This window comes from Corticium candelabrum, chromosome 2, assembly GCF_963422355.1.
Source record: "Corticium candelabrum chromosome 2, ooCorCand1.1, whole genome shotgun sequence".
NCBI lineage: Eukaryota > Metazoa > Porifera > Homoscleromorpha > Homosclerophorida > Plakinidae > Corticium > Corticium candelabrum.
Window position 1 is genome coordinate 2,096,384 of NC_085086.1, and position 11,678 is coordinate 2,108,061.

The 11,678-nt window shown below is 42.1% G+C and overlaps 2 protein-coding genes across 2 annotated transcripts in view; both read left to right on the forward strand.

Annotated features, from left to right (window-relative positions):
• The first annotated feature begins 4,951 nt into the window (after positions 1 to 4,951).
• LOC134198356 (uncharacterized) lies at positions 4,952 to 8,570 on the forward strand. Its single transcript, XM_062667734.1, has one exon. It carries the CDS (start codon positions 4,952 to 4,954, stop codon positions 8,258 to 8,260), a length of 3,309 nt encoding a protein of 1,102 aa, XP_062523718.1. The 3' UTR covers positions 8,261 to 8,570.
• Positions 8,571 to 11,272: 2,702 nt separating this feature from the next.
• Positions 11,273 to 11,678, forward strand: part of LOC134198360 (uncharacterized) — a 1,759-nt gene continuing 1,353 nt past the window's right edge. Inside the window, exon 1 of the mRNA XM_062667737.1 lies at positions 11,273 to 11,678. This exon is cut by the window's right edge and continues 1,353 nt beyond it. Coding sequence (XP_062523721.1) covers positions 11,273 to 11,678 — 406 coding nt within the window.

Genomic DNA, 11,678 nt, shown 5'->3' on the forward strand with positions numbered 1-11,678 from the left:
GCGATTTACATGAACGATTTTTCTCTTTCTGGCGTTCTGCCGAAATGGCGACCTTAGTTTCACGAAGTCTTTAATTTCTTCCAGCTTGTGTTTAAGATGAGCTTGATAGGATTCAGGCTCCAACGCTGTTTCTGGTTGCAAACTATTGGTTTTAAATGCTCTTCCAAACATTAGACCAAGTGATGTCATACCAGTAGAAGAATGTACTGTTGTTCTGTACGCTAACAATACCAATTGCAAATGACACTTCCAGTCATGCTGTTTTTGAACATATACTTGAAGCATTTGAAGTAACGATTTGTTCAGGCGCTCCAGCATCCCATGCCCTTGTGGGTGATAAGCTGTAGTTCTAGATTTATCTATGCCAAATGCATCCAATGTTTGTCGCAACAACAAACTTCAAAATTTTAGCCTTGATCTGAAAGTATGACCTCGGGAATTCCAAGCATCTAAAATAATTGCACTAGCTCTGATGTAATACTGGAAGCTGTTTGGTCTTATAATGGAATGGATTCTGGCGACTTGTTAAAGTAGTGTTGTATGACTAAGAGATATCAGTTTCCTCTTGACAGGATTGGCACTTCTAAAATGTCAACTAAAACCATTTGCTTTTGTCGTCCAATTGGCATTGAAATCAGTGGAGCCTTCTTTGGTGCAGGGGGTTTAGTTTCTTGACATCTATAGCATTCTCGACAGTACACTTCAACATCTTTGTTTATTCCAACCCAGTAGGCTAACTGTTGCAGTTTGTCCAATGAATTCAATCTTTGTTGATGTCCAGCACTAGCAGCATCATGAGCTTGCCTCATTGCCTGTTGGTGGAGACTATCCGGTAGAATTGAAACTGTAATTGCATCACTCATTGATTTAGGATTAGAACACCTACAGAGAACACCATCGACAATTTTCAACTGTGGCCACAGTTGAACATATCTCTGTACAACTGAAGAAGTTGCATTATGAGGTGACTCTGAGTGTGACATACGTTTACACAGTTGAGAAATAAGTGTATCATTTCTCTGTGCATGATAAAAACTATCTCTTGACAAGCAATGTGATACTTTATAGCTAGTCAAAGAACATGATTCATCTTTGGAAATTCAACAACAGAGGCGAGATAGGGCATCTGCATTGGCATTCTGCGATCCTGGATTATATTCAATCACGAAGTTATACTCCTGTAAAGCTAAAGCCCAACGATAGAGCATTCCTTCCATTTTATTTTGACAACCATTGTAGAGGAGCATGATCAGTATACAACTTGAATGACCGTCCAAGTAAGTAATGTCGAAACTGTTTGGTACCAAATGCTATTACCAAGCACTCTTTTTGTATCACACTGTAATGTTTTTCCGCTTTGGTCAAACTCCTTGCGTAAGCCACCACTCGATTATCTTGTTCTAGCACCCATCCCAATCCAGATTCACTCGCATCTGTGTGCAACACAAATTGGGCAGCATTTGCGTGAAACTGTGGGTACGCCAAGACAGGAGCAGTACTCAGAGCCTCCTTTAGCTGTTTAAATGCTTCCTGCTATTCTGCTGACCATGTGAAGGGTACTCCTTTGTGTGTGGGCTAATGTAGTGGTCCTGCAATGTCATCAAAATGATGAATGTATCTCCGGTAATATGATGCAATTCCTAAAACCGACGTAGCTTCGTTTCATCATTCGGGATGGCCCAATTCATCACAACCTCTGTTTTATTTTTATTTGCAAGCATTTCCTTGGCCGAAAGTACATGTCTAAGATATTTCACTTCATGTTTACCAATGCAACATTTGTATCCTTGTAATGTAAGACCAGCCTTCCGTAAACAACAAAAATCTTCTTGCTAATGCTTTACATGTAACTCAACGTTTGCCAAATAAATGAGAAAGTAACAAAGGGAAGATCATGAAAATGTTTGTCCATCAGTCGCTGAAATGAGCTAGGAGCACCTGTCAGTCCAAATGGCAATTTTGTAAACTGAAAAAACCTTGTTCATGGCAAAACGCAGTTTTGTGTCGATCTGACTCATGGACTGGTATATGCCAATATCCATTTCGCAGGTCAAGACTAGTAGATACTCTGGATCTGGCCAAATAATCTTGTACTTCATCTACAAGTGGCAGAGGATATGCATCTTTAGAAGTTCTTTTGTTAATTTCTCGATAATCAACACACAATCTGAGATTTCACTTGATTTCTTTTTTTACAAATACTGCTGGTGCCATCCATGAACTAGTGCTTTCTTCTATGATGCCTTGTACTAACATATCTTTGATTTGAATTTCAACCTCATTCCGATAATGAGCAGATATCCGTCGAGGTGGAACTCGCATCGAGGATCCCAGACGTAGGAATATAGTGTTTCATGCTAGAGAAGTCAGTCCGAGCGCTGTTCTGAAAAGATCTTGGTTGTCCTCATCGAGGATCCCAGACGTAGGTATATAGTGACATGCTAGAGAAGTCAGTCCGAGCGCTGTTCTGAAAAGATCTTGGTTGTCCTGTATGATCAGAGATAATGTTTTGTTTGAACAATTTGGTAGCTCAGAGCGACGGTTATCAACAAAGGATGGTATTGCACACTCATCAACCACATCTGATTCACAATCATCACCATTCACTAATGCAGGCACACAATTTTTGTTATTTGGTTGATGATGGAGCAAGAGTGGTACTCCTGGCGTCATTGCCTTTAGGGAAATGCACGCCACTGCTTGAGAGTTGTGACTTCCTACCACTGCCGGCTCTTGCAGAAGCTCCTCGACTATTTCCTGACAACAGTCCCTAGCGTATTGAGCTATCTGACCGCAAGAATAGCATCGTTGACTCTGCCTACTTAGAGACCGTTCTGGACATTTTCTTGTGTGTGACCAATTTTATTGCAGTTAAAGCATGTAACTTTCGAAGACTTAGCTTATTTGACGTCTACTGCATTCAGGAGTGAGACCTGTTGGGATAATATTTCAACTTGTTTTTGTAGCTGTTGCAATTCATTCATACCAACCGTCTTATCACAGACAGCTGCATTTTTCGAACATTGCTTCTTTATTGTCATCATTAGTCTTGCTGGATCCGGGACGGAATTTAATTCTCGAGTTTTTCCGGCTGCTCGAAGTTGCCGGCTTATTGGTATTGGCAATCTGGCAACAAATTGGTGCAACAGCAACATCTCTCTAACCGTATCCTCCACGTTTGTCATAGCTTGATTCAACAGTTTCTGTAACTAATATAGATACATTGTAGGTGATTCCTCCCGCTGTAAACACGTTTCAGTTAAAGCTGTCCAAAGACACAAACTCTACAGGCTTCAGCCTAGTAAGGAGGTGCTACAATAGTACAAACGAGGGATTCAAAGCAAGTTTGATATGCTGATGATGCTGCTGCAGGAGGTCCACTCAAATTATTGAGGCAATGTTGGAACAAACTTACTGACTTTTTCTCCATATTTGGATACTTTCCAAACGCGAATAAATTATGACTAATAGTGAAACCTACATTCTTGGACACAGCAAAACTCTCTTTGATAACAGAAATATCAACATCACAAGAGAAGGCAGAGAATACCTTGGAGCAGCGTTGGGAAACCAAAGATTTCGGAAAGCAATTTCTCAAACAAAAGATTATAGAATGGCATTCAGAAATTGAAACTTTGGCTAAGATCACGCAATCTCAACCGCAAGGTGCGCAAGCTACTTTGACACATGGCGTGATCGGAAGATGGGTTTATGCCATGAAGACCTATGAATACAAGTGAACCTCTGCTTCCTCTAGAAATGCAGATCCAAAACAATTTTATTTCTGTCCTCTCTGGAAGACATCCGGCAAGAGAAGTTGAAAGAAGGCTTTTAGACCTACCACCCCAACACGGAGGTCTGGAAACAGTCGTTCCACTCAACATGAAGTCTGAATATATGCATACCAAAACAGTTTCTACATCACTTGTCAACTTGATCATCTAGCAACAGGTAGAATTGGGCAACGTCCTTCAAGGTAGTTCAAGCTGGCTGACAACACTTCCCTTACAACAACACGGATTTTGTTTGCACATATGGGCATTTAGAGACGCCCTATGCTTGAGATGTGGTTGGCAACCAATGAATCTACCTGATCGTTGCCCTTGTGGAGCTCCCTTCACAGTTGATCATTCTCTGTCGTTCTCTACTGGAGGGTATCCAACAATTCGACATAATGAAGTTGGGGATTTGTTCCATTACCTGTTGACTGACGTGTGCTATGATGCTCAACGAGAACCATTACTAAAGCCTCTCAACGGTGAGAAATGTACAATAAAGATTTGTTCAACAGATGATGAGGTTCGGCTGCATGGACATTGCTGTGAACGGATTCAGTGGTGGACGATTCAAACGTACCTATTATGACATGGGGATTTTTAATCCAAATGCAGCCTCTTGCAACAGGAACAAAATTGCATATTGTTACAGACATTGTGAACAAAGGAAAATATGGAAATACGAGAAACGGGTTCTGACAGTGGAACTAGCTTATTTCATGGCAATCATACTGTCTTGCACAGGTGGATGTAGCAAGATCATCACAAGATTCCTGAAGAGAGTAGCTTCCTTACTATCTCACAGTAAAACACACCATACAGCCAAATACTCAACTGGTTTCGCTGCTGCCTTAGCTTTGCCTTTCTACAAGCATGCATCATGTCTCAGATGATTTAGGGTGAAGTTCAGAGGCTCAACAAATGACAGCAACATTCTGCTCGCAACAGCAGAAAGTCGCTTTAGTCAACTGCCGTAGTATTATAGACACATATTCTATTAGTAGCAATAACCAAATTTGTTGTTTTATGTATATATATATATATATATATATATATGCATACATATAGTACGATTTATTGAAATACACTCGGTTTTCACAGTAGTAGTAGTAGTATACAGTAGTAGTAGTAGTAGTAGTAGTAGTAGTAGTTTATGCAACAGCAGCGGCCGCTGTATGAACTGTCGCTGTGCCAAGTTGGGCCAATTCTGTAGAAATTGCAATCCACTCAACCACAACCGCTGCCAAAACTGGGAAGCAAGAGGGAAATATCAACTACAACGTCCTAAAACTGCTGGTACCACTTCTAGCAAGATATCCCCGACGAAGCCGTGCATGTCAAGTGATGATCATCAGGCGCCTACAATCATGGACTCGCCAGTGAATCAGCATTCAGGTCATGATAAGCCACTGTCTTACGCTTCGGTTGTTGCTCGGTCTAGTTCTCCAGGAGGTAAAGCATTTTCTTCATCCAGTCTAGAATCTAGTGTCCTTACTGCTGCAACAAGAATGCTTTATTCCGATGCCGTCCAGCTGCACCCACCTTGTTCTTCGTTGTCGCAAAGGCAACTGCCTTGTTCTAAGTTATCGCAAAAGCAGACACTTGAACAGTCCAGGGTCCATCCTAAATTGCAACAGCAGACAAGTTCACCAGTCGCTCACATTGTCGATATGATATCTAACACCCAGGAAGATGAAGACATTCATGACTTAAATCAAACAGCTTCTCCTTCCCTAGAGTTACATGAACGCCTTCCTTACAGAGTGATGGCATCACCAAATTTCAGTTGGGGTTCACTGAATGGTGTTGAAGTGATGAGTCAAATAGAACAGGCTTACCAAGAAGTTGTTCATTGGAGAAGGAATTTATTTCAAGTACCATACGGTTCTACTGGTAAAATGTTCGCCTCCGAACTTGCCAGATTGTTTCATGCGTATGCAAGTGCATCTGCTCTTGAGTGTGTCTCATTGACTGCTGCTATGGTGATGCCCCATCTTCTGCTACAGAAGCCACACAAGCGGTCCAGAGGTCCTGATCATGTCTCTTGTCTGACCCGTCGCTTAGAAGCCTGGAAGGCGGGTGATATCAAGGCTCTGTTGTATGAAGCCAAGACGATCCAACAACATCTAACTTATAGTAGGTCTTCTAACAAGGCAACCAAAATCGACGATCTTCCTCACGTTTTCGCTGGTCATTTGAAGAAAGGAAATGTGAATGCTGCTATGCGTTTACTGTCTGATGAAGGTGCTAATGGTCTTTTACACCTGGATGACTACCTGACAAATTCAAGTCAAAAAACCGTGAGAGATGTACTCAAAGAAAAACATCCAAATGCTTCTTCCCTCGATCCTGACTATGTTGTGAATTCTAAAGAGAACGCTTCTCCAGTCCATCCTGTTTTGTTTGATTCTCTTGATGGACAACTGATCAGGAATACAGCAATGCGATGTTCTGGTGCAGCTGGTCCTTCTGGCCTTGACTCGACTCAATGGAAACGCCTGTGTACGGGATTTCACACTTCCTCCAAAGATCTCTGTAATGCTCTAGCTGCTGTTGCTCGTCGAATTTCAACAGAGATAGTAGATCCTGACGGTATCTCAGCTCTAGTGGCTTGTCGTCTTGTACCTCTGAACAAAAATCCTGGGGTGAGACCAATTGGTGTGTGTGAGACAGTTAGAAGAATTATTGGAAAGGCGGTTCTTTCTGTGGTCAAGTCTGACGTGCTCTCGGCAACCGGAACCTTGCAGCTTTGTGCAGGACAGATTGCTGGGTGTGAGGCTGCAATACATGCCATGCAGTCATTGTTTGAAGATGACAATACGGAAGCCATACTACTTGTAGATGCAACAAATGCCTTTAATAGCTTGAACCGTCAATTGGCTCTAAAGAACATCTCAAGCACTTGTCCAGCAATTCATACCGTATTGCTCAACACATATCAACAGCCTTCACCCCTATTCGTTGGTGGGGAAGTCTTGTTGTCGCGTGAGGGAACCACACAGGGAGATCCTCTCGCGATGGCAATGTACGCCTTGGCCACAGTACCTCTGCTGAAAAAAGTACAAACAGAAGGCAGCACCCAAGTCTGGTATGCCGATGATGCTGCAGCCGGAGGAAAGATACAAGCAGTCAAACAATGGTGGGAGAAACTCTCCATACATGGAGAAAAATTTGGATACTTTCCAAATGCCAAGAAATCCTGGTTGATCGTCAAACCGAATTGCCTTGAAGAAGCCAAACGTGTGTTCTCAAAAACGGCTGTGAACATCACCTCTGAAGGTCGAAAGTATTTAGGAGCTGCACTGGGAACTGAAAACTTTTGTAACGGCTATCTCAGTGATGCAATCTTAGACTGGACACGTCAGATTGACAAATTGGCTTCCATTGCCCAAAGTCAGCCACAAGCAGCTCATTCCGCATTAAGTCACGGTCTTCTGGGCAGGTGGATTTTTACTGCGAGAACAAATCAGAATTTCAAAACTTTTGCTGGGCTTTTAGAATCATCAATACAATCTCAACTGATTCCTGCTATAACTGGTCGTTCGGCCCCTGGAGAACTGGAAAGAAAACTCTTCTCCTTACCAGCCAGACTTGGTGGTCTGGGAATCACAGATCCAACTTCATTGTCTTCTGAATACTTAAACTCTCGAAAGATGACTGCACCGCTTGTTGACTTCATTTTGAATCAGGAGATCACTCTAGGAGATGCCCCAGATCAACAGGATTCTCTCAAAAAGCAAATTCGCAAGCACAAAGGGCTAGAAATCAAAACTCTTGCTGATAATGTTCGAGATAACCTCTCACACCAACATAAAAGAATGTTCGAGTTAGCAAATGAAAAGGGGGCATCAAACTGGCTCACAGTGCTGCCATTGGAGGATCACGGCTTCTCATTACATAAGTCTGCATTCAGAGATGCTCTATGCCTCAGATATGGATGGGTCCCCCCTCATATGAGTGAATCTTGCCCTTGCGGTGGAAAAATGTCAGTGGAGCATGCTATGTCCTGCCCCACGGGAGGCTTTCCAACTATACGCCATAATGAAATCCGAGATATGTTTTCTCATCTGTTGTCTGATGTCTGTCATGATGTGGAAACGGAGCCCACGTTGCAATCACTAAGTGGAGAGACGTTCTCTTTACGTTCAAGCAGTCGAGATGATGATGCAAGATTAGACATTTCGGCAAGAGGTTTTTGGGGAGGAAGATTTGAGAAGACATATTTTGATGTCCGGGTGTTTAACCCCAATGCCACCTCGTACACATGTTTTGAAGTTGCATCATGCTATAGAAGACAGGAACAAGAGAAGAAAAGGAAATATGAAGAAAGACTGAGAAAAGTAGAAAATGCTTCCTTTACACCTATTATCCTTTCTTGCACTGGTGGCATGAGCAAGCTTACAACGTCATTTACCAAAAAGCTGGCCTCAATGATATCTGAGAAAAAGGACACTCCATACGGTAGCGTGATCAACTGGCTATGATGTCGACTCGGGTTCGCACTCCTAAGAGCTTCCATAATGTGCATCAGGGGCAGCAGGTGCAAACGCTACGTCAGGCCGGAAAACAATATTCTCCTGGCTACGTCTGAGGGGCACCTGGCCTCCTCAGCTTAGTGACTTTACTGTACATGACATAGTAGTAGTAAAAGTTGTACTATTGTATATGACAGTAATTGTTTAGTAGTAGTAATAGTTTATTGCCATTCGCTGTAGGTTGCCGTTTGTGTATACGTAGTCTGCTATTGTTTCAAATACACCATATCTTCTCAGTAGTAGTAGTAGTAGTAGTAGTAGTAGTAGTAGTAGTAGTTTACTCAGCAAAAGCATCCACTGATCATGCCCATACTACAGAAGCCACTACAACGGCACTCAACACAACACTATATCAATCCATTCAATTAAACAAACCCACTTAAGTCAACGTCACAATCTACTTAGTGAGGCAAGCCTCACTGTTGATTAAATTCATGTCATGACATTTTAGAGGCCTGTGCTTGGCCGATCTACTTCCCTGAATGCACAAAACGGAAGATCTTATTAGAGAAAAGCTGATCCGACATCTCAGAAGTTTCATCACTGAACTATATTTCTTTTCAGTTTTGTTGGCAATTAAACTGGCAAGATGTTTGTAGAAGGTGGAAGTTTCAGAGCCCATGCCACCGGTAGAGGAAAAAACCAACGGAGTGAAGCTAGCATGTTCCACTTCCAGTACTCAATGCGCATATTCACGTTTTTTTTCCACATTCATTGATGTTGAATGCTGATCTCAAAGAGCCTTGACTATTGGAGCGTGCGTTTGGGTAAAATACCCTTACATCAAAAAAATGCACGGTCTCGTTTTGTCCAGACTCCTCTCGCTGAAAGATCGAGTCTAGCCTCGTCAGACATGTTCGCTGTTTTTTTCTGAAACTTTTCTCCAGTCAGAGGTTGTAACATCGGTTCTATCGCTACATCATGACACACTTCAGTCAAAAGATCAGCAGTTATATCCCTAATTTCATTGTGCCTTAGCGTCGAAAAGCCACCTTTAGAACATACCATTGCATGGTCAACGTTGAAAGCAGATCCACAGACACATTTTGAAGGTAGATTTGGTAACATCCAACCATAGCGCATGCATAAAGCATCACGAAAATCTCCTTTGCTCAAATGAAAACCATGTTCTTCAACCAGTAAAACGGATAGCCAATTTGATGCACCTTTTTCAGAGGCAAGTTCAACGCATCGTTTCATAGATGCTGGGCAATTAGCTTCTATCTCTACTAAAGCTTGTTTCTGAGAAGTCGGTTTTTCAAATTTTTGTAGCTTTTTCTTTCTGAATAGCTTCGACAGCCACATTGTAGCACTGTTCTTGTTGTATTATGAGAGCTGCTAATGGTGCTGTGATACGACAAGAAGACTTGAACTCACCATCGGACGTGTGAGTTGGATTAGTCAAGTTTATACCTCCAAGTCGACAAGGTAAAGCCAACAAATCTCTGACGTCTTGGCTACAATGTTGCTGGCCGGTTATGGCAGGAATGAAATAATCACGAATGGCTTCCTCAAGCGGCTGCATCATGGAAGAGATGTTTTTGACAGTTGTTGATATGTATGACCATTGACAAGCCAAGCCATGAGTAAATGCAGAATAAGCAACATGTTGTGTTAATGCAATCTCTGACAATTGTTTTATTTGCACGACCCACTTATCTACCTTTCTGCTGATATTCTTCAACAAGGATGAACTACCAAGAGCAGCACCAAGGTGTCTCTTCCCTGATGTTGTTACCTGGACAGAAGTGTCTCCAAAAATATCTTTTGCCTGCTCCTGCTTGTTCTCTTTCACGATCAGCCATGTTTTGTCAGCATTAGCAATATAGCCAAATTCTGGTCTATGCTCTGTAATAGCATCCCACCATTTTCTCACATTCTTAATGGATGCTGCCCCAGTAGCATTATCAGCAAACCAAACTTGCTTGCACGTACCCATAACTTTGGTGATGAGTGGACTAATGCCAATCACATACATTGACATGGCCAGAAGGTCACCCTGTGTAGTACCTTCAGTTGACTGTATAGTCTCTCCTCCAATCACATACATCAATATGTCAACTCTGTAACTGTTAAATAAAGCTGTTGCAATAATAGATCATAGTATGCGAGCATTGTGCAAAGCAACTCGACGGTTCAAAGCATTGAACTTATTACGTGCGTCTACCAACAGAACACAGTCTGTAGCATCATCTTCAAGTATTGCTCTCATTGCATGAACAGCTCCTTCACATCCTCCTTCTTGACCAGCACATCCTTGCAAAGGCCCTGAATAACAGCAGACATCATCCTTCACTATAGACATTGTCGATTTGGCAATGATCCTTCTGAACGTTTCTCCAATACCAATTGGACGTAGACTAGGAGACTTGTCCAATGGGATTAGTCGACAATCTACTAGTGCTTGGATTCCTCTTGGGTCAACAAATTTTTAGTAGTAGTAGTAGTAGTAGTAGTAGTCCAAGCTTCACAGAACCTCAAGGGACTTCAACATTCTGCTGGAAGCAGCAGAAAGTAGATTATAGAAGACTGTTTATCTCAAAGTTGTTACAACCTAGAAACTTGTTGCTATAGAGGAAGCTTTTACATACAGTAGTAGTATTTTGAAAAAAGTAGTAGAGATTTTATTATTAGTAGTAGTAGTAGTAGTAGTAGTTTATTCAAGTAGTAGTAGTAGTAGTGTGTTAGCAGATGCCGTTTGATTGTTCAAATACACCAGTTCTCTCAGTAGTAGTAGTAGTAGTAGTAGTAGTAGTCGTTCCAAATTTTTTTTGCGAGGATGCAGGTCCAAGCTTCACAGAACCTCAAGGGACTTCAACATTCTGCTGGAAGCAGCAGAAAGTAGATTATAGAAGACTGTTTATCTAGTAGTAGTAGTAGTAGTGTGTTAGCAGATGCCGTTTGATTGTTCAAATACACCAGTTCTCTCCAGTAGTAGTAGTAGTAGTAGTAGTAGTGGCAATGTACGCCTTGGCCACAGTACCTCTGCTGAAAAAAGTACAAACAGAAGGCAGCACCCAAGTCTGGTATGCCGATGATGCTGCAGCCGGAGGAAAGATACAAGCAGTCAAACAATGGTGGGAGAAACTCTCCATACATGGAGAAAAATTTGGATACTTTCCAAATGCCAAGAAATCCTGGTTGATCGTCAAACCGAATTGCCTTGAAGAAGCCAAACGTGTGTTCTCAAAAACGGCTGTGAACATCACCTCTGAAGGTCGAAAGTATTTAGGAGCTGCACTGAGAACTGAAAACTTCTGTAACGGCTATCTCAGTGATGCAATCTTAGACTGGACACGTCAGATTGACAAATTGGCTTCCATTGCCCAAAGTCAGCCACAAGCAGCTCATTCCGCATTAAGTCACG